Source organism: Lineus longissimus, chromosome 19 (assembly GCF_910592395.1).
Source record: "Lineus longissimus chromosome 19, tnLinLong1.2, whole genome shotgun sequence".
Classification (NCBI taxonomy): domain Eukaryota; kingdom Metazoa; phylum Nemertea; class Pilidiophora; order Heteronemertea; family Lineidae; genus Lineus; species Lineus longissimus.
The window spans coordinates 7,370,314-7,393,993 of NC_088326.1; the positions used below are offsets into that span (position 1 = coordinate 7,370,314).

The 23,680-nt window shown below is 41.3% G+C and overlaps 2 protein-coding genes across 2 annotated transcripts in view; one reads left to right on the forward strand and one right to left on the reverse strand.

The window, feature by feature from the left end:
- Positions 1-1,398: 1,398 nt before the first annotated feature.
- Positions 1,399-3,408, reverse strand: LOC135503451 (uncharacterized). The gene has a single exon (XM_064797026.1). The coding sequence runs from the start codon at positions 3,406-3,408 to the stop codon at positions 1,399-1,401; it is 2,010 nt and encodes a 669-aa protein (XP_064653096.1).
- Positions 3,409-5,836: 2,428 nt separating this feature from the next.
- LOC135503452 (uncharacterized) overlaps positions 5,837-23,680 on the forward strand; it is a 188,558-nt gene continuing 170,714 nt past the window's right edge. The window contains exon 1 of the mRNA XM_064797027.1: positions 5,837-5,855. The gene's annotated coding sequence lies outside the window, so the exon portion shown is untranslated. The remainder of the gene's footprint in view (positions 5,856-23,680) is intronic.

Consider the following 23,680-nt stretch of genomic DNA (forward strand, 5'->3'; position numbering starts at 1 on the left):
AGCTAGTCCATTGGCTTTTGGATACCTAGGACTGACAGTCACATGGTTTATTCCCCAGTTTTCAGTGAAATCGCGGAATTTTTCACAGGCATAGTTGCTTCCATTATCAGAGACAAGAGTTTCTGGAATTCCTAGTCGGGCGAACATAGCTTTCAGCTTATCTATAAGGTTCTCAGCGGTCATATCGTCAAGTTTCACGGTTTCAAAATAGTTCGAATGATAGTCAACAACAAGAAGATAGTTCTTACTGAGGAAAGTGAACACATCTGTCCCCAGTTTATTCCATGGAAGATTCGGCCTAGCATGTGATATTAGCGGTTCTTTCTGTTGACGTGATTGAAATTTGAGACAGATCGCACATTTTTCAACACAATTTTTTATCTCTGTCGCCATACCAACCCAGAACATTGCGGCTTTGGCTCTGGATAGGCATTTGTCCCGGCCAAGATCTCCCTCATGTATTCTCTCAAGCATTTCTTTGCGGAATTTCTGCGGAATGATGACACGTTCTCCACGTAATAATAGATTGTCACAGACTGAGAGTTCATCACGGAATTGCCAATACCGGCGCACGCAGAATGGCACATCCTTCTTGTGGTGAGGCCATCCTGCCACAATCGTAGTTTTGAGCTGCTGTAGCTCAGCATCAGATTTTACCTCATGTCTGAATGAAGCAAGTTTCTTCGCTGAAAACGGTAGGGTTGCACATATCATGTGAACTTGGTAGTTCAACTCGCGATCAAGTTCAGTGTCCTCAGGTTTGCTTGGCTGTGGGGCCCTTGACAGAGTATCTGCAATGTTTAGTGATTTTCCAGGAGCCCATTGATACTCGAAACTGTATTTCTGAAGACGCAACATCAACCGTTGTACCCTCGGCGGGCAAGATGCAAGCGGTTTCTTAAACAGATACTGCAGCGGTTTGTGATCATTGACAAGACGAAAATCACGACCGTACACGTACTGATGTAGCTTTTCACAAGCAATTGTACAACTGAGCAATTCAAGTTCTATTTGGGACCAGTTCTTTTGGCTCGGGGTCAAGGATTGAGATCCATACGCGACTGGGTGGTCCCCTTGCAATAGTACAAAACCTACGCCATCTCGCGACGCATCACATGAAACGGTCACATCCTTTTTCGGATCAAAATATGTCAATACCGGTGACTTCACTAAGAGTTCTTTGAGTCTCTGAAATGCTTTCTTATGATTCTCATCAAACACAAATGCCACGTCTTTTTTCAGTAAGTCCCTGAGAAGTCGAGTCTCCTCAGCCATGTTGGGTATGAATTTGCTCACATACGCTATCATTCCCAAGAATCTCTGCAACTCTTGCTTGCATTTCGGATTTTTCAACTGTGTGATGGCATTGAGCCTATCTTCATCAATCCTCATCCCCTGCTAATCAAACAGAAGACCTATGTACTTTACTTCGGTTTCTTCAAGTACACATTTCTGCCAGTTTGGTTTCAAGTTCTTTTCTCGGCATACTTCCAGAACTTCTCTCACTCGTTTCTTCAGCGTTTCCTTGTCTGCGGCATGAATCAAAATATCGTCTATGTACACTTCTACACCGACTAAATGACTGAACATATCGGTCATATATTTCTGATACACCGGACTGCTAAGTTTAAGTCCATATGGGAGCCTGTTGAATTTGAAATTCCCGAATGGAGTTGAAAAAGTTGTGAGGATCGAGCTTTCCTCCTCAAGCAAAATTTGCCAGAAAGAAGCTTTTGCGTCTAGTTTCGCAAAGTACTTTGAGCCAGATAACTTTGAAGCAAGTTCTTCTTGTGTCGGGATTCTGAAATGATCAGTCACGATATATTTGTTCAAGTTTCTCGGATCTAAACAAATTCTCAGCTCTTTATTTGGCTTTTCCACCACGACCATCGAATTTATCCAGTCTGTGGCTTTCTCAACTTTAGAAATAATGCCTTCTTTCAGCATTTTGTTCAACTCACGTTTTATACGTTTTATCAGCGCAAACGGAATTCTTCGCGGCGGATTTTGTTTTGGCTTTGGGTCCTTTAACTTGATTTCAACTTTTGGCGCATTCAGTCCATCTAGCTTAGTACTGAAAACATCACGGTATTCACGGTACAACTCATGTTCATCAGGTTTGTCCTCCTTTTCAATGTCAACAGTATTTATGGTGACAACGTTCAAATCGCACAACGCAGGAAATCCCAGGATGGGTATGCGGTTACCCTCAGTAACAAAGAAATCAAGTTCTTTATCACGTACTTTCACTCGACATTTTCCAACGAGGGCAATCTTTTCTCCAGTGTAAGAGAATAACTTAGCATCAGCTCGCATTAATTTAGCACTCAGTTTCAAGGATTTATGCACATGCGCAGGAATCAAGTTCACCTGTGACCCTGTGTCAACTTTAAACTTGACCTTTTGCTTGCCATTCAACCATGCGGTCACGAAGCATTGATTGTTACTAACACTTGATTTCAATTTTCGGCCATTGGACTTGTAGCTCACTTCATGTGTGAACAACGTCTCCACGAATCCAGTCAAATCTGAATTTGAACCGGCACCATGACTGCGATCAGACATTTCTGCTACATCTTTTTGATGACATTTCACTCGAAAATGATTTAATTTGCCACATTTACCACAGGTTTTCTTAAACGCGGGGCACCTGTTTGGTACACGATGCACAAGACCACAACGATCACAGCTTTTGTCACGATCATCCTTTTGCGCAGAATTTCCACTTCGAGGTTGGCGATTTCGTGCTCGTCCACGTGATGACGATGCTCCACGTGATGATGACGCTCCACGTTTCTTGTTTCCTGTCGCCACGGAATCCACGTCTTTTTCTTTTTCTTTATCAGTCGTTGTCTTGTCCATCTCGGCAATCTGCTTGGTTACCATCTCATGCGTTCGACACATCGCTGTTACCCTATCTGCGTCAAGATCCTTAGTTGCCAGAATCTTTTTCTTCAAGGTCTGATCTTCGATACCGAAAATTAACTGGTCACAGATATTTTGGTTTATGCGGTCACCAAAGTCACATTTCTTTGCTGTATCTTTGACTTCTTTCAAAAAATCATTGAACTGTTGCTGTCCCTGTGTTATATTTCGGAAAACATGGCGTTGGAATGTTTTATTTGGCGCGGCTAGGTCATCGAAGTGTCTCGTGAACTTTTCAAGTATAGCTTCATTCATCGTTCCTTCTTCGATTCCCGGAAATGTGTCGAAAATCTTCCGACCATCTACTCCAAGTAGGTGCTTGAGTACGGCTCGCTGTACTGCCACGGCTTTGGTTGACCCACCAGTTGCAACCATGTACACTTCAAATCTTTCTCTGAAGATACGCCACGTTTCTACCATTTTGTTGATCCCTTCGAAAGAGACATCGACTTCTAGTGTCGCAGGGGCTGGCAAGTGCTCCATTATGCAAGATGGAATGTACTACTCGATGTACACAAAACTTCGTTTTACACAGGGGCGAGGGCAGGCGGTATTTGCACCACGCCACCACGGAGGAGTTAGATTTATCACTCACTCGAACACGTGTGCATAGTTTCAACATACTGTTGTGTGAGAGACCCTTATTGGCGACTTTGTGTAACTTTATCTTGCCTACCTAGCTGTTGCCTATAGTTTTCCATTAAAGAGGGACTATGTAGGAGCAGGGGGTCAAATTGGCCAACTTTAGCTGACTTATAAACAGAGTAAGGGCATTAGGTCTTATTTGATTCATCACTGAATGTATCCCTGTTACAGGCGTGACTAGGTTAGGACAAACTGTGAGAGGTGAGAGACTCACTGGCTACTTTGTGTAACTTTATGTTGCCTACCAAGATGCTGCCTATAGTGCCCCTTTAATGGACATGTCTCGAATCTTATGCATTCTTTAGGGAAGGTGAATCACTAGGCTTCCCAAGCCAACAAGCTTGGGAATTCTTCTTCTTATCTTCAATATTGTGATCATTATTATACATTGTATATTATTATTATAATCGACGCGCCCGCCTGACCTTTGAAGACCTTTGTTCAATGGACACCAAAGCCTAAGTTGCATTCTGTCATCTGTAGCTGTGACTAATGACACATCTACAAAATAAGTCAGTTTGATGAGAAAGTAAAGGTTTCAAACCAAAACAGGTGCCCTCTGTAATGGAACTCATTTGAACGCAATATGTTGCGTAATGACTTTGGTTATAATCATGCTGAGTATGAAAGGCTGGGCTGTATCCGTCAGTACCTGACTGACGATTGGACCCATCGTTTGCATTTGGTAACCCCCCCGTTTTTTTTAATGGTGTGATAAGATCTCTCATGACAAACGGTTGGACACGGATGTATAGCGGCTTAATAATAGCCCTGCTTTTTGCGAATGCAATTGTAATAAATACTCGTAAATCCCGTCAGGCAACAACGCAGTATACCAACATGCCATCTATAATTGGTAGGTGTAACCACAACTCTCAAGTGTCTGTGGTCTGATGGTCTGTTTTGATATCGTCATTATGATCGCTCCGCCTGTTCGCGTGCTAGCGTGGTGGTCGCGTGGTGCCCGTGGTGGCGTGGTGCAAATACCGCCTGCCCTTTGATTTGGGCTTTCCCAACTTTCCCCTTGTATTGTAAGGAGATTTGAATTTACCCGCGCCATGACGTGACTTGTCAGTGACTGGTGCGTGCGCATTCGCTACTTTTGACACCATCTGATTACCTGAATTCGGACGATCGGTGCAGTCGGGGGAAAACACTTGGTTTTAATGCAAGTATCAATTCGTTTCTTGTACCCCCCCCCCCCTCCTCAAGGGTAGTTAAGCTATCACCACTAATCTTTGCCGATGCTTGAGTAGTATTTATTTTTCCTGTAGTGAAAATTTGGCGAAGCTGGAAAGAATAAGGATGCTAATGTGTCGATGTCTTGTCGAACATACAGCCTTACCCAGTAAAATTAGTTCGGTTACTCTATATGACGGTGATAACTGATATATTGTTGATGGTGATGTCTTGACGAAAGAAAAAGTGGCATTGGTGAAAAAAGGGTGATGCTTGAGCCTTAAGATGTCGTTATAGGGTGATAAGGTGTCGTACCCTTGAGGAGGGGGGGGGGGGGTACAAGACACGAATTGATACTTGCATAAACCTAATGAAATGGGCAGACTGGTAAGTACTATAGGATTAAGAAAAGATTAGTATGTATAGAAATTAAATATCATGTCTGGCATCCTATAAATTTCCCCATTGTTGTACAATCGCTGTTTGAATACAGGCTTCTCAAAGAGCACCGAGAGCACGTGTCCCCGCACACATAGGTCATGTCAATGTTGTGCTGCCCTCTTTTAGTGAGATCAGATGGTACCCATGCTGATTAATTCTCTCGGCTTTCAACTACTGATATCTTGAAATAATGGACAGGGTCATTCAAAAAAATTCAAATTTGTGTAAAATAGGCTTATTTCTCCCGCTCAGCCGAATTGATCCATGAATGAATGAAATTATTATGGCTTAATAGCTTTGGCCTTATCCACGCCTTCTTCATTCTTGAATCTTGTACTCTACTCGTTTCAGTGACGTGACACTGACGGCAGGTTAGCACATCATGGCCCCCTGGCATTTCAGTCACTCCTGATAGGTGGAGGCCTGTGATGTTTTGTATAGGCATACTTTTTGTAGCCTACTCCGCTTACATTACATCATTACTTAAATTTTCCGTTTTTGTATCTTTTTGTAGTTTGAAATCAGAATGGACTTCTTCGACAGCACAGGTTTAATGTAACTGAAGACAGGAACCTAAGTGATACTCTCTGCATCAGTTTTACGTCATTTTTTCTCTATCGCTAAACATTGACAATCAACCCCGAGGAAAGAATGGTAAGAACAAGGTTTGTATAGTTAGTTCACATCATCACACCATTTGGAGTTGGTCAGTCACATTCATAGCAAAATCAAATCTTTAAGCGAAAACCTGAGTGAGTTGGCCATAAAATTGCATTTCAAAGATTACATGAGTTGGGGGCAAATTCGTGTTCCATATGAACCAAATCTATGCCTTTTATAGGTACAAAAAATATTTGTATTTAAAACTTTGTGCATTGTATTGTTTTGTTTTGTTTGTTTTGAGTTGTTAGCAAAGCTTTTGTTTGAACTTTGGTGCACCAGAACTCAAGTTCGGCATGATTGACACGTTCTATTAATTATTAATACTAATAGTACTCCTACAGGTATGGGTACATACTATTAATTATATTCAAAACCTTGTAATTGATTTTCGGAATGAAAAGCATTTACCGGGGGTAGGCACTTACTGGGAAGAACTGGATGAGATAGCTATATCCGCATCTGCTCTGCTGCATGTTTCGTTCGAAACCACCTCGCCCTTCATAGTCTTTCGCTTGTTCTGTGACTTGTTGGGTGGAAATACTTGCACCAGTAAAAGCAAGGCACACAAGCTTTCTGAAATAGGAATTTCGTGAACTTAGCTGACTGACGATTTACTTTGATACCATTCCTGTTTTGGGTGCAAATTATCTTCCATAACTAAAACAGACTGAAAGGTAAATTTTTGTGAAGAACAGTGTTTTCTGAAACAATTGAGTTTTTTTTTCTCGAATATGTTCCTTGCTCTGAGGCAATTTTGCTAATAAAAGAAAATTTTTCAAAAACTGTTTTCCACCCTTGAGAATTATGATGTCTGGAGGAACGACAGTTTTTGCAACTCTAAAACTGATTGAAAATTTCATTTAGCAGTTCGGCGGTAGATTTTAGTATTAAGACTTATTTGGACATCATGATAATTTACTTACGATCACCATCTTTATAAGTGGCAAGCAGATCTGCCATCGGCTTCTTTGCTACTGCTTGAGCATAAGCGATTATTTTCGGCGTGTAGTTGGTGCCCATCTTTCTTAAGAAAGCATCATTTGGTTTTGCGGGAAACATCATGTTGAATTCCATATTGATCTGGAAAATATTAAATGGATTATGGACCAAAGGTCTTGTTAACTTTTGTCTAGTATGGTGTGTTGCGTCTGTAAATAGCCTGATTATTCTTCCTTTTTTAAAACTGATGCCGCTTAATCGAGATGCCCAATTCAATAGTGCAATGACAGCAAGTATGATTCATACATTTGGGAAGAGAGCAGAACCAATGATTCACTGCCCATAGTTGGATGATGTTGTACTGTTTGTTTCATTGCCATTGTGTAACCTTTTTTTAAGTAAAAGGCTCATGTAAAGATTGTGAATAAGAAATATAGACCTTTACTTGTCAATTTACTAGTTCTTAATCTGGTAAATACTCTTTTCTCTTCTATAAATCTTTTAGCTGTAGCTACTTCTGAAGACATTACCAGATATGGAATAGATTCCATCCTTCAACCCATTTTCACGGAGATCTCAATACTTGGCACAAACGGTTTTGGTGTGGTCTTGAAATATAACGGGGGAACAGCTGGATGTTAAGGGGACACTGGCTGCTGTGTGCAGACACTCCTGCAGCCCATGAAATCACTGGGATGAAGGAAGGAGTTGGATTTGCCTTTAGAAAATGTCGTCAGTGCATGGCCACTTTGAGCAAATGCAAGACCATTTTCTTGCAGAAGATTTTGTGTCCAGAAACATGGATTCTCATTTTAATAACCACTGTGCTAGTTTGAATACAGATAATACAGATTTACGTAATCACTACTCAGTGTCATATGGAGTGAACAGAAAGGCCGCGATTACTACAGTGGAACATATTGATATTTTTGAGTGTGTGCCCCAAGATGTGATGCATGTGATTCTCGAAGGCAGTCTTAAGTATACCTTAAAACTGTTGTTACAGTCATTTATACAGGAGGGTGTGATCCAAATACCTGACCTAAATGACAGAATTTCGCATTTTCCCCATTCTTACCTGGATGTAGTGGAAAAGCCAAGTTTAATAAAACCAAGGCACCTGGCGGAGGGAGATTCCGGTTTGCACCAGTCATCTTCTCAGACATGGCTATTAGGTAGACTGTTACCATTCTATGTAGGAGATTTGGTTGACCTGCAGCCATTCTTTTTTCTCCTGTTGTAAGCAGGCAACTGGCCAACCACTTAAAGCAGCTAATATACTTCTACCTTAGGTCATTCAAACTCAGTTTCCAAGACAAGAATATAATCCCAAAGCAACACTATATGGTTAATTTTCCACAGACTATTTTGAGAATGGGGCCAGTTGTGAGGTACTGGTGTATGCGTTTTGAGGCGAAACACAAGTATTTTAAAAGATAATTCTAAAATACCTTGGTACCGTAAAGTCAACTTTTAAATGGAAAATGCAAAGCCTCGTTCTGAGAGTGGAGTGTTTTGGACACGCAACCAAGATGCTCTACCAAAGTTCCCTCGGGTTGCACTAAAATGTGGAAACCATGCACACGTCACGTCAATGGAATTTCAGCTCACTTCAGAAGTTTGAGGCTCTCAAAACACTGCTTCAAACACAAATCAGCCAAGGAAGCATCAACCACCCTAAGTTTTTTAATGAGCACTACACATATTTGCCGAGAAAAACGCTCCAAATAGCCCATTTGCGCGGATTTTAGCATCACTTGAGCGAGCCGATGCGGATTTCCTATGCGCGCTGTACAAAATGTACATGTCTCATTTTCTGTAACGTTGCCGTAACATAATGTAAACAACGGCGCTACCGGCGCTCCGGGCCGGCGATGGATGGAATTTGCCAAATTCGCACATATTCAAGTTATTTTCGTGGCCTATCTTTTTAAGTTTGAGGTATTTTAGAATAGAAATTGAACCTTCAGCTTCGGACCTTGGTTGAGTTACCAAGACACTCTCGGGTGGAGCTAAAATTTCGTAGGCTCGGGTTTGGACTGTATTTTAGCTCCACCCTCGAGTGTCTTGGTAACTCAACCAAGGTCCTCCGCCTCGGGTTCAATTCCTTAAGCTAAAATAGCAAACTACAAAATCTGCCAAAATACCTACCTAAAAGACATCAGTATGCACAATGTCGTGAATTAATTGATATCAATAAAACAGGTAACCACCCAATATTTCAGAATGACGTTCTTACCGGACCAAGTAAAACTTTGGAAAATCAGGAACATGCCAATGGTGAAATTAGACGATTCTATCCAGATACTCCAGCTGCTGGCATAGTGTATGGCTTGAAATGGCTGAAATGTAATGGAAATATATAAAACCTGGTTGCTTTGTTGTATCAGGCTCAGATGAAGAAATGCCTGCTTTTGGCAAAGTTAAAGGTATCTGGTTTAATGGTGACAGCTACTTTCTAAGACTCGAGCCATTTGACACTGAATGCATACAGAATTTCACAGCCCGACCTCCCAATGGGCTTAGATACTGTTAAACTGAGTTTGCTTCCTGTTCCATTTCCAATGTCGGCATACACCATGGAAGGACAACTTCATATCCCCATTAAATATGATTTAACAAGCTTATTTGCAGAAAACTCTAGGTTATAAATAACCATAATGATCAGAGTATTGGAAGTCTTGCCATCCATTGTATTTCATGATTCCTGAATGCCCAAGTTCTGGAAAAAAATCATGAAACTCTGTCCTGGCCAACAGAATGGTTGGTCGTTTTAGTAAATGAATTTAGGTATAGTGGCATTTCCCTGAATATTATCCAAAACACTCTTTTCAGGGAATTGTACCTGTCACTCTCATCTATGATTGCTTTGCTCACATGGCCTTCATAGTTAACAGACTTAGCGGTATAAGTATTTTTGTACTTCAATCCATGCCCGTAATCATGGTTATGTAATACCGGTTATTTTCAAATTCTTCAATAAAGTTAATATCAACCTAATGAGAGACTGATTTACCTGTTTATTATTGACTTCGGAAAAAATGGTTAGAAATGGATACTTCATCAAATCTCTCTCAGTCTGAAATTCCTCCATGATCTGAATTCCCTAAATCAGTTCTGGACGAGTCTTTATTTGGAAACGTTTCTGAATTATGACTCCCGAATCCGAATTAAGACTCCCTAAAAGAGTCCGAATTCGAAAACGTTCTGAATTAAGACTCCTTCATTTTCAACACAGGCAGAAATAAATGTACAGCAAAGATGCACTACAAAAAAATCCAAAAAATTCATATCTCCAAAATTACCCCAGGGATTGAAAAGCTACCCCCCCATTTTGAAGTTGATATGCGCTGCCATCTATCAATAGCTTGAGAAACCCCCCCCCCCCCCCCCCCGATCAATCGTTTTCACTACCCGATTTGTGTTTTTATGTGAAGGAGTCCGAATTCGGACTCTCTCAAGGTTTCTTAATTCGGACTCGGAGTCCGAATTAAGACTCTCGGAGAGTCTTAATTTGGAAACGATTCCGAATAAAAAGACTCGTCCAGAACTGAAATCAACTCAAAATAAATCTCACTTTTTCGAGGGCGAGGTTTGCAAAATGTTACGTTAGAATCCAGGAAACTCGGTTTTTCAAGGTTTAACTTATAGAGGGCCGTTCAGACAGCAGACGGGAAAAAAACTTTATTCAGATCTGATCCAATCGAACCGCATTCACACAGCTCTCAAACATTGCACACTGATGTTTAGACAGTCAGCACAATCTGGTCGCATTTCTGTAGCATTGTTTCTGTAGATGTCATGTGGAACTCTCCAATACCTGTTGGCGCAGTTTTGCTTGTGGAGGTGTAAAAACAGTTTTTTTCTGAACCACGTCATCGCTCCAACTAGTCATTGTTACATGTATCAGTAAACCGGTCAGGCTCCATAGCCCGAATAGTGCCAAAAATTAAGTGAATTAACACTGATAAAGCGAGAAAATATGATTTTGACAAGTGCCACCGCCAAAACACTCTTCTCCTGTAACAGAAAGTGGCACAATTACCAAACCCACATTGGTGCACATGCCCCAATATCGATTTGCGTTAAGACTACACTTTTTGAGAGACCGAATGAATGAAACCACCATTCCTCGATCACTGTTTTTTTTTGAAATACGGATGTTGTATTGGACCACATTAGCATCAGATCACATGTGACTCGGCAGAAGTGCAAAAGCCGACCCGAAAGGGTTAAATTAACGTTAAACTAGGTAGAATTCTGATCGGCTTATATTTTTCAAGCTGGCTCAACTCAACTGGCTCAACTAAACTGGCATTATTCGCCCTGGTTTTTGGCTCAAAGTGTTCACTAACAGTGCAATGAGCCAGTCCAGGTTTGAGCCATTTTTCATGAGCCAATCCTGAGCCAGTAAAATAGCTCACTGTCAAAAATGAGCCATTGTACTGGCTCACAGACATTTTATTGGCTCATAACTGGCTATACACTTTTACAATGGCTCATTTATGGCTCGAATTGAATTTTTCATCTCATATGGCTCAGTCTGAGCCATTAATGGCTCAGACTGAGCCACAACTTTTTGCAGTGTGGCAGCAATATGTGAGGAGGTGATCGATAACGATTAAATAAAAACAAAAATTACATCAAATTTCTCAATAGGGTCATTCCATTGGTACGGAAGCGTATTAGTGCCACATAAAAAAACCAAACAACATAACTCGTACGTACGAGTTTTATTATCGCATGCGTACAAGATATTTTCTCACACGTGTGACTTAACATCGCATACGTACGACTTATTTTCTCATACGTACAATTTACTTTCTAATACGTACAACTTAACATCGCAAACGTACAAGTTATTATCTCATACTTACGACTTACTTTCTCATATGTAGGCCTACGACTTAACATCGCATACGTACGAGTTATCATCTCATACGTACGACTTAACATCGCATACATACGACTTATTATCGCATACGTACAAGTTATTATCTCATACGTACGACTGAACATCACATACGTACGAGTTATTATCTCACATCATTTATCTGGTTTACTGTAGATCTCTCAAGTGGCGGACGCACTTGGCGACAAGGTGCGTGTCTATTTCTCTCTGGGGCTCAATTACAAAGAGATTATTCAAACACTAGCTGATGTCGACGGCATCATACTCAGTCTCCGGACCATGAATCGGATCCTTGCCAAGTCTGGCTCATGCAGACGCAAGAATAAGTCTGATGTACTTGACGTTGCTTTGTTTATAATGAAAGAGGTGCAGGCGGCAGGACAACTTCATGGGTACAAGTTCATGCACTTAAAGTGCACAGGCGACGGAACAGGCTGAAAACGCGGCTTTATCAAAACCCAGGACCTGACTTTGCTTGGCACATTGACACTTATGACAAGTTAAAACCGTTCGGCATATGTATCATTCAATGGATGCATTGATGGTTTTTTCCAGACACATCGTGTGGCTTGAAGCCTACTGTACAAACAGTGATCCGGCCGTTATCGCGAGTTACTTCATGCAACCAGTTCAGGGTCGAATGGATTGCCCGAAGCAGCTAAGGCTGGATCCAGGTACCGAGAATGGACATGTCGCAGATATGCAGAGGTTCATGAGGCATCACCATGTTGATGAGTTCAGCAGGCGAAGTGTCGTATATGGATCAAGTATAATCAAAGAAGCTGGTGGTCAATGAATCGAAGACAGAATGCCCAGTTTTGGATGAATCTGTTTCAAGAAATGAAAGAAATCGACGACTTCTCAGGTGATTTCTTGGACAAATGTTTGACCCAATTTTGCTTCATGCAGTTAATTCAGGTAAGCCATGGTCCAGAAATTCTTTGATGTTGGGGGGTGAGGGGTGAGATCGGTAGCACATTCACTCCTAAAAAAATGAGATGAACTATTAATTGATGTTTTATTCCACCCATAACATGATAAAGATGGGTACAAAGTACAAAAATAGAAGAGGAAATTATATACTCTAAATATCAGTGCAGGGAATGTGCCAGTGGATTACATGTAGGCTGTAGACAAACAAGTCTATTACAGAATTATATGCATTGTTTGTCTCTTTCTTTTCCAGGACAATCTTGACGAGCTTGTACACTTGTGGAACTGTCACAGGATTCGTCCTTGTCGTAATCAAGTTACACCTAATGGTAGACCGCTGATGATGTACAACCTGCCACATCTCGTCGGGGGCGAACTGCAAATTTGCGCGGTCACGGACCAACATGTCGACACATGCCTCACGGTGTGCACACCCAAGGGCCGTCTTCCTTGCGACCAAGACATTTTTAACTTGTCGTGCCTATTGATGACAGAAGCTGGCTTGTCTCCCCCGACAACCCCCACAGAGGGGGTTGTGTTGTACATTTACCTAAGAAATGAAATTCTTACAAATCTCTGAAGTCACTGTCTGTTTGTTTCCCAGACGCGTTCAACTGATCCTGAAACTGAAACTGACTGGTAGCTGCCGTTTATTAGTACATGTGCAAGCCAGGGAGGGACTTATACGTGACTTTTTATGTGATGTATTTATGTGTTATATAATCACACAATTATGTTCTTACAATTGTAATTAAAGGAATAAAATAAGGTGCAGAGGTAAAACATGTTTAGTTGAGATCTGAACGTTACCTACGACATTTTAGCTCTTAAATCAATATCGGGCGATTTTATAGCATTGTAGGAGGAAACTGGATCCCCGAGAAGAGAGTTGCCAACTCTATCACACGATCTGAGTCCAAAGCGGCAATACAACTGGGTCTCCATAGTTGACAGGCACCGATGTCACCGCTGTAGTGAAGTCCTTTTTGATGTACAAACTTTAACAGCGAATACAAACTTTAACAGCCCGTGCAGATGTACTCTACATGATAATCATGTTGGCAAAACTCATCAGGGTACTTTACCTTTATCATAATTTGCATTTCAACCCTTAGTGCTACGTTTTTGGTGCATCCTGAGATGCGTGTTGTGTTTTAACCACTGAGCAGCCGGCATTACAAGGAGTTAGGTCAGCAGTGTGTCTATCTTACGATTTCTCTTCCGGGATCTCTAATCTGCATGATTGGGCTTGGATGGCCTATCGTAGGACAACAAGGCCAGGTCAGGTTCCAACTACAGTTATCAGGCTGAGAAAAACATAAAGTAGAAAAAACGTTTAAGTAGGAAACACGTTTTATTGGTAGAATGGGACTCTGCATTCCCTTCAGCAAACAACGCTAACAATATAAGTCAGTCATAGCTCTTGGCCCAGGTAATGATAATTACAGACAAACAACAACTGATTTCAACATAATTGACCCGAAAGGTAATGAATTACAAACAACGACTATTTTGAACATGGTGACTCTCCGCCCCCCCTTCAGCAAACAATGCTAACAATATAAGTCAGCCATAGCTCTTGGCCCAGGTAATGATAATTACGTACAAACAACAACTGATTTCAACATAATTGACCCGAAAGGTAATGAATTACAAACAACGACTATTTTGAACATGGTGACTCTCTCCGCCCCCCCTTCAGCAAACAATGCTAACAATATAAGTCAGTCATAGCTCTTGGCCCAGGTAATGATAATTACGTACAAACTACAACTGATTTCAACATAATTGACCCGAAAGGTAATGAATTACAAACAACGACTATTTTGAACATGGTGACTCTCTCCGCCCCCCCTTCAGCAAACAATGCTAACAATATAAGTCAGTCATAGCTCTTGGCCCAGGTAATGATAATTACGTACAAACAACAACTGATTTCAACATAATTGACCCGAAAGGTAATGAATTACAAACAACGACTATTTTGAACATGGTGACTCTCTCCGCCCCCCCTTCAGCAAACAACGCTAACAATATAAGTCAGCCATAGCTCTTGGCCCAGGTAATGATAATTACTTACAAACAACGACTAATTTCAACGTAATTGACCCGAAAGGTAATGAATTACAAACAACGACTATTTTGAACATGGTGACTCTCTCCGCCCCCCCTTCAGCAAACAACGCTAACAATATAAGTCAGTCATAGCTCTTGGCCCAGGTAATGATAATTACGTACAAACAATGACTAATTTCAACGTAATTGACCCGAAAGGTAATGAATTACCAACAACGACGAATTTGAACATGGGGACTCTCTCCGCCCCCCCCCTTCAGCAAACAACGCTAACGATAGGTATAGGCACCCAAAAATTCAAATTGCTAGAAATTGGTCATTAGCATGATAAATCACATTGACTTTGGACCAAATGGGAGCACAGAAAATTTGAGCTCATTATCTTCAGCGGTTTTTGAGAAATTGTATTTTTCAGTTTTTGTACGCCCCCCCTCGGCGGCCGGCACGAAACGTTAAATAAAGTGGTTTTTGGTGGTCAATAAGGCAGTAATTAGGAGATATATAGTAGTCATTTTGCTTTTATTTCACCATCCCTACCCTCTAGTCTCAGGAAAAACAGGATCAGTGGCAGCAGGTACATACTTTTTGAGTAATCGGGGTTTCAAAATGCTCTTTTTTTGGCCCTGGAAGCATTTTTGGGGTGTCATATCTTCCGAGATATACTGTTCAGAGCCCCAGAAGACTTATTTCCCGAGGCAGTAGGGTAGCTTCAATGAGTCTATTTAATTTGAGAGGTGCCAGAAGGTTAGAAAATGTTTTATCGGGATCCAAAAATGCCTCCAGCTCAAGTTTTGACAATGGCAAAAAGTTACGAAAATTGTTTAAAATACATGTAATAAAAAGTGCCGATTTTTGAAAATTCACAAAAAATACAGTTTTTGCCGAATAATGATGAAAGTGGCATATTAGGGTATATTTGACCCCCTTAACCTGATAAAAGGCTCAATTTAGCCATTACTTGTGTGTTTGTCCAAGCATTTCATGAATGAAAATCAGTAAAACAGGAAAAAGGCCAGATATTGTCCAAAATCGAATATTTTCGAAAATTCACCAAAAATCCAAATTTTGGCCTACGATAATGAAATTGGTACCCCAGAGTAAAATTGGCCCTCTAAATCTGGGAAACTACCCAGTTTTTGCTGTATCGAAAATGATTCTCCAGTGAATTTATGATTGAAAATCAGGAGAAGTGCGAAAACTTCGACAAATGTAAAGTTAGTACAAGGTAAATTTTTGCCTCAATTGATAACTTAGGACGTATATATGACCTCCTAAATCCGATAAATAGTCTTTTACTATACATGAATAATGGTTCTCCTGAGGATACAGCAATACTAAAGACCCTGTCAAACTAGGAAAATGTCAAAAATGTCTCAATTCGTGGCATGCCTATTTCGATAGTTGGGGGCAAAAGCAGCCTTCGGAGCAGCGTTCACACCATTGCACCGTTCATGACACCAAAGCCGCTTCACGCCTGAGCTGGAGAGTTGCCCAGACGAGCGAATTATCATAATAAATTTCATTGCGACCACTCTCGTCCCAGGAATATTTGTGTGCTTCATCGAAATGCTAAAGAATAGCAGTAAGATCGTTGGCGAGGTACATCCCGCCGATGTTGAGGCATTTCACTAATTTGTTGACCGACAGACCGTTTTCAGCGGATTATAGAAATAAACTTGGTCAAGAAGATACTCTAAGCTACGTACCAGGGGTGGTGACTAAGTGCCGCTTGCTTCTCGAGCTGAGATCAAGGTGATCATTTCTCCTGCCCAGCCGGGTTCGTAGATGGCCGGAACGGCACTGGACGAGCCATGGTGATGATATAGTGCGGCAGTTGTTATGCTAATAATTATGAAGTTCGACTACTTTCTCCATGTAAAATAAATATATTTGTATTTTGGTAATAAAAGTATTCTTTTATATTAAATTCCAAGTAAAAATTAGTTAGTTATTCAATTATGTAGTAAAATGCGGCTGCGCGGAGTGATATGAAACTTTCAATACAGTTCTGTCATGAAAGTCAAGCAAAGGCTCAACTCGATTGAACTACCTCAGCTGGTCAAGTTTATTCGTGATAAAAACTCAGGTGAGTGGCCTGCAGTTACATTTGCATTTAGGAAATACCCCTAGGGTTGTAGTCAGGCTATAGTTTAAATCAGGTGCGCTCCAGTTACGGTATGTGGAAGGGTTTTTTCCTGCTGCGCATATCGACTCGTCGACAGCTCTCAATCAAAATGGATTCTCCCTCACCTCTCGGATCGCTGAAACAAGACCACTAATGAATATTCATAGGTTGGAGGGTCGAGGCCTATTAATTAGGACGAGTGCATGTTTTTAACTCTCGAGTACATATTTGGAGAGGTATTGAAAAAATATTTGTTGTGGCAAGTCTAAAGATATAAAGAAATTATTTAATGAAAAAATTAATTTCGAATTTTGCTAATTTGGTAATAGGGGGCGTGTTTTAAGATTTTTCTGCCAGTTGGCTGAAAAGAGTGGAAATATCAATGTCTGTCTAATTTGTCGATTATCAAAAAATTTCCGTGGTCAACTAACAGTTTATTTTTCACCATTTACTTGCCCGACTGTCCGGAATATCATAACAAAATTTCAGATTCACAACCCCACGCAGTATTTGATGCGTGGCGGTCAAACATTGACAATTTAACTGCTAAAAGGCTTAAAAAGTCAATTGTGGTCTTGTCTCCTCTTGTCCATGACTATTATGATTATTAAACAATTTGTTTGATCATTAGAAGCTGATCATCATCATGAGTCGTGACGAGGCGGTGATCATGATGGAGTGACTTGAAGAGAAAAAAAATGGTAGGCCTATTGGTAGTAGACGTAGTGCAGATTTTATTGCCGTTGGGAACCTGGCGAAATTAGGGTAGGCCGATTCGCTATTGTACATAACGTATGTCATCGTGTTTTGTTTTTCAATTTATTTTGGGGAATTGGCATTTTTGGCTCACCGTAGGGGAGTCTATACAATACCGCAGTGTCCGTCGTCGTCGTCGTCGTCGTCCGTCGTATCCTAGTTCAAAAACAGTGGCACGTTTTTTAACCACTAGGCCTATGAACTTAAAACTTTGTACACATGACCCCCTAGGTCAGATGACCCGTGACACTAAATTTCTGTCTGATCTAATTCTCTACTTCGCCACCAGGGGGCCAAATGTGGATATCTAAAAAGTGTGATATCTCGCTTATTAGTGACTTGTTTTCGATAAAACTTTTGTGGTAGGTACTCATAGCAAGGATACATCATATATCTTACGGGTTTTTAATTTGATCTACTTTTCAAGGTCGCAGAGGTCAAATGGCGTGAATTGGCCGTTTGAGTGTAACTATGGCACGTTTCTCAACCACCAAAGCTATGAGCTTGAAACTTGGTACATATAACCCCCTATATCAGATAACCTCTGGTGCTGAATTTCAGCCTGATCTGATTCTTGACTTTGCCACCAGGGGGCCAAAACAGAAAAAGTAAGAAGTGCAATAGCCTGCTTATCAGCAAATTGTTTTTGATGAAATTTTTATGGCAGGGACCCCTAGCAAGGTTACCTCAGATGTTGCACAATTTTTCGGATTTGACCTACTTTTTAAGGTCGCAGAGGTCAAATGGCGTAAATTTGCCGTTTGAGTGTAACTATGGCACGTTTCTCAACCGCAACAGTTATGAACTTGAAACTTTGAACAAATGACCCCCTAGGTCAGTTGACCTTTTACACTGAATTTTGGTTCGGTCTGATTATTGACTTGGCCACCAGGGGGCCCAAACTCAAAACTCAAAAGTGTGATTTCTCGCTTATTATGCCCCCGCTAAAGTGGGGGCATTATGTTCTTAGGTGGTTTCCGGCCGCCGCGTCGTCCGCCGCGTCCGCCGCACTGAATTCCAGACTATAACTCAAGAACCCCTTGCTTGGCTGACTTGAAATTTTTAGGGGGTGTAGGCCTAGTGTGTCAAAGGGTCCCTGTTGTTTTTTGGCGCGTTCCAAAATCCAATATGGCTGCAAGCCGCCATCTTAGATTTTTGCATTCCGCTCGTTTACTAGAGAACCGGAGGTCCAACAGTCTTTAAACTTTTGTGGCGTAATGGTCTATGGTTGGGGAGGTTCCCTATCGATTTTGGGCCTGACCCGAAATCAAAGATGGCCGCCAGCCACCATCTTAGATTTTCGCATTCCGCTCGTTAACTGGAGAACCGGAGGTCCAACAGTCTTCAAACTTTTGTGGCGTAATAGTCTATGGTAGGGGAGGTGCCCTATCAATTTTGGGCCCGACCCGAAATCAAAGATGGCCGCCAGCCACCATCTTAGATTTTGGCATTCCGCTCGTTAACTGGAGAACCAGGGGTACGTCCAACAGTCTTCAAACTTTTGTGGTGTAATGGTCTATGGTAGTGGAGGTTCCCTATCGATTTTGGGCCAGACCCGAAATCAAAGATGGCCACCAGGTCCCCGACTTGGTGATTTGTATTCCGCCCCGTAAATTAAGAACCGAGTGAGTGACAGACCTGAAACTTATGTGGTGTTATTACCTAGTGTAGGGGAGGTTCCCTATCCATTTTTGGCCCGATCTGAAATCCAAGATGGCTGCCAGGCCCGACTTGGTTTTTCGCATTCCGACCTGTAACTCAAGAACCAAGTGAGTGACAGACCTGAAACTTATGTGGTGTGATGAGGTTGTGTAGGGGAGGTTCCCTGTCGATTTTTGGCCTGACCCAAAATTCAATATGGCTGCCAGCAGCCAACTTAGATTTTGGTATTCCGATTGTTAACTGAAGAACTAGAGGTTTGACACACTTCAAACTTTTGTGGTGTAATGGTCTTCAGTAGGGGAGTTTCTCTATCGATTTTGGGCGCATTCCAGAATCCAAAATGGCCTCCAGCCGCCATCTTAGATTTTTGCTGAGATGAGATAAGATAAGAGATGAGATAAATAGCCACGCATGTCTACACGCAATTCCTATTCATTGATATCCGAGCATTGGATATTCTGTGACTGACACCAGGAGAAGGGATAAATAGCCTGACAGTTGTTATTCATTAGCATGTAAGCAATGGATATTCTGTGACTGATTCTAGCAGATTGCACTAGCTACCCGGCAGTGACTAGTCTTTAACTTCCTGAGTACCAGAAATTCTGTCACTGATTCCAGGCGATCGCATAATTGATGCTGTTCCAGTAACAGGGTCAACACCTTGCCCACTGATCTTCTGTGTAAATTGCTAGCAGGCAATCGCCTTGGAAACGGCAAAAACTTAAAAGATCAAGGAGATGACAACGGCGAAAATAGTATAGACCACGCTTCACCTCTGTAGTGAGTAAATGGGAAAACCAACCTCTGCTGTTCACGTGCATGTCTATTGTCAGACCAACTAGCCCAGTCAACAGCCATATTATTGTGGATGTTATTTGAGAGCCTCCACAAAATTTCATAAACAGCCACAGAGAAGATATTATCGTATTTATGCGCTTATAATCGCACTGCGCTTATATTTGAGGTGCGCTTATAGCCACAATTTCATATTTATAGGCTAAATAACGCACGCAATGAACATATTAACACACCGAACACACCAGAGTGGGGGCATACATTCGCAATTTGCCCCAATTGCGTTATATATTTCTAGTTACTGATTTGTTTTTGATAAAAGTTTCATGGTAGGTACTCCTAGCAGGGATACATCACATATCTTACGGGTTTTTTAATTTGATCCACCTTTCAAGTTCACAGAGGTCAAAGTTGAAAACTTTACCGTTCTTGGTACGTTTTGTCGTTGTTCAATGTAAAGAGTTTTAATTTTGTGTAATAATGCATCTAAGAAGCCACTATTTGTATGCCAAGTTTCAGCCAGATCGGAATTCAAATATGGCCGAAATTGCATGTTTTGTGGGTTTTTCCTCGTATTGTGGCAATCCAAAGGTCGTGAGTTCAAACCCCGGTCAAGGACGGCCAAAAATATTTTTATTTTTCATCTTTTCCTTTTTAGCTCACCTCTTAGCAGAGGTGAGCTTATCCCATACCGTGGCGTCCGTCGTCCGTCGTCGTCGTCGTCGTCGTCGTCGTCGTCGTCGTCGTCGTCGTCGTCCGTCGTCCGTTAGCAGGGCACGTTTCGTAACTGTTAGAGCTATTGAGTTGAAACTTGGTACACATGTACCCTTATGTAATGACACCTTGGAGACCAAGTTTCGATCCGATTCGTTTCATGGTTTGGCCACCAGGGGGCCAAACGTTAAAAGTGAAAATATGCAATATCTCCCTTAATAGTAGTCGGGAAATTTTGAAAAAAATATGGTAGGTACTTCTAGCAAAGGTGCATCATATATCCTCCGGGTTTTTGATTTGCCCTCCTTTTCAAGGTCACAGAGGTCAAATAGTGTAAATTGGCCGTTAGGATGTAACGATGGCACGTTTCTAAACTGCAATGACTATTGATCCCAAATTTGGTACACATTTACCCCTTAGTCAGGTAATCTCAGGGACCGAAGTTTGGTCCAATATGATTCACCACTTGACCACCAGGGGGCAAAATCAAAAAACCTTAAAAATTTGATTATTCCTTAACTTCTTGCCCGATTGCCACCAATTTGATATCATGGGTACATCTAACCGCCATACAATATATGTCACACAGGTTTTTAATTTGACCTTCTTGTCAAGGTCACAGAGGTCAAATGGCGTAAATTGGCCGTCAGGCCGTAACTATGGCACGTTTCTTAACTGCAATGACTATTGATCACAAATTAAGTACACATGTACCCCTTGGTCAGGTGGTCTCAGGTACCGAAGTTTGGTGCGATCTGATTTGCCGTTTGGCCTCCAGGGAGGGGGCCAAATCGTAAATTCTTCAAAATGCCATTATTCCTAGTATTACTTGCCTGATTGGCACCAATTTTATATCATAGGTACATCTAATTCTAACAACCATTCAATGTGTCACCCGGGTCTTCTTTGATTTGACCTACTTTTCAAGGTCACAGAGGTCAAATGTACTGTAAATTGGCCATTTTGGGGAAATTGTAATTGCTTGGACCTACATCAAACCTAACACTACATGACACAATACCATGCTCTTTATCCATCTTTCCTCCACATGAGGTGAGCACAATGGCCCTGGCCATTTCATTTCTTTTCTGAGTTCTATCTTACAGACAACTTCAGTATACACCTTGTAATTGAACTACAGCACTGTGCAAAAACTTTGAGAATGTCACATTCTGCCTTCTCTTCTCCTAATAATTCATTCCTACATATTGCAGTCAAGATGCACACCTTGAGCGAGGAAAGAATCATGAAGAATTGTTAACAAATGTCAAGAATTTCTGCATAATCCCAAATTTTTTTCATCACTGCTGTAAACATCATTTGATTATACTGTGATTTATCAATCATTCATTGTCACTGCACCTCTATTTTCAAATCACTTGCTGGTCAAGACCTAATAAATCAAAATCATCTCTTTTGCAAATATGACTTGTTCATCCATTCTCACCAAATCATTTACCTTGACAACCAACCTACTGGCGGGGATTGCCCATCAGTATCCAATGCAATGAAGACAACAATTTTTGGCTACATACTGTAGCACTTTCTGTAACTGTCTTCTAAAAATACTTACGGTGAGCACAATGGCCCCTGGCCGTTTCATTGTATTATCCCCCACCACACGATCAAATGTACAGCCCTAACCCTAACCCTACACAAAATCCAAGAGTGCTGCCAGGCTACCAACTTGGTTTTTCCCTTTCCGCGCCATTACTTTAGAAGTGAGTGACTATAGCCTATAGTGAGTCACAAACCTGAAACTTTTAAGGTGTGATGACCAAGTGTGGGGAAGGTACCCAATCGATTTTGGACCTGACTCAAAATCCAAGATGGCTGCCAGGCCAAAACATGGTTTTTAGCTCACCTCTCAGCAGAGGTGAGCTTATCCTATACTGTGGCGTCCGTCGTCCATTGTTGTCGTCTGTCATCGTTATCATTGTCGTCGTCGTCATTCGTCGTCCGTTAGCAGGGCACGTTGCGTAACTGTTAGAGCTATTGAGTTGAAACTTGGTGCACATGTAGCCTTATGTAGTGGCACTTTGGAGACCAAGTTTCGGTCCGGTTCGGTACATGGTTTGGGCACCAGGGGGCCAAACATTAAAAGTAAAAATATGCAATATCTCCCGTAATACTGGTCGGAAAATTTTGAAAAAAAATATGGTAGGTACTCCTAGCAAAGGTACATCATATATCCTCCGGGTTTTTGATTTTACCTACTTTTCAAGGTCACAGAGGCTAAACTTTATTAAATCACTGTAAGGTGGCACGTTTCGTTTCTCTTTGAGCTATAAGCCTCTAAACTTGTGTGGACATGTATCTTGTGACCCTCTAATCTACCTCTGAAATTTGGCGTGCTTGGACATCAAATATGGCCGCCAGGCAGCCATCTTGAAAATTGAACAAAGTCATATTACTCTGAAACTGATGATTGAATTTCAACCAAATTTCTTGTGTTTATGTATCTATGCACCCTCTCCATTATCCCAAATTTTCAGTCAAATCTGTCACCTAATACGGCTGCCAGGCGGCCATCTTGAAAATCATTCAAAGTCCTATTACTCTGAAACTGATAATTGAATTGCAACCAAATTTCATGTGATTAGGCCTATGTATCTATGTACTTTTTATGTTCTTTTTATGTTATCCCCAATTTTCAATGTAATCTAATGACAAATATGGCCGCCATGTTGAAAATTCAACGTTTCCTTGTTACTCCCTAAACTGTTGATTAGATGTCAACCAATTTCCAAGTGACATGTACATCGACTGCAATTAGCATGCACTAACATTAACTGAGGTGAGCACATGGTCCCTGGACCATTCATTCACATTCCGCCCCATAACTTGAGAACTGAGTGAGTGACAAACCTGAAACGTCTATGGTGTGATGACCAAGTATGAGGGAGGTTCCC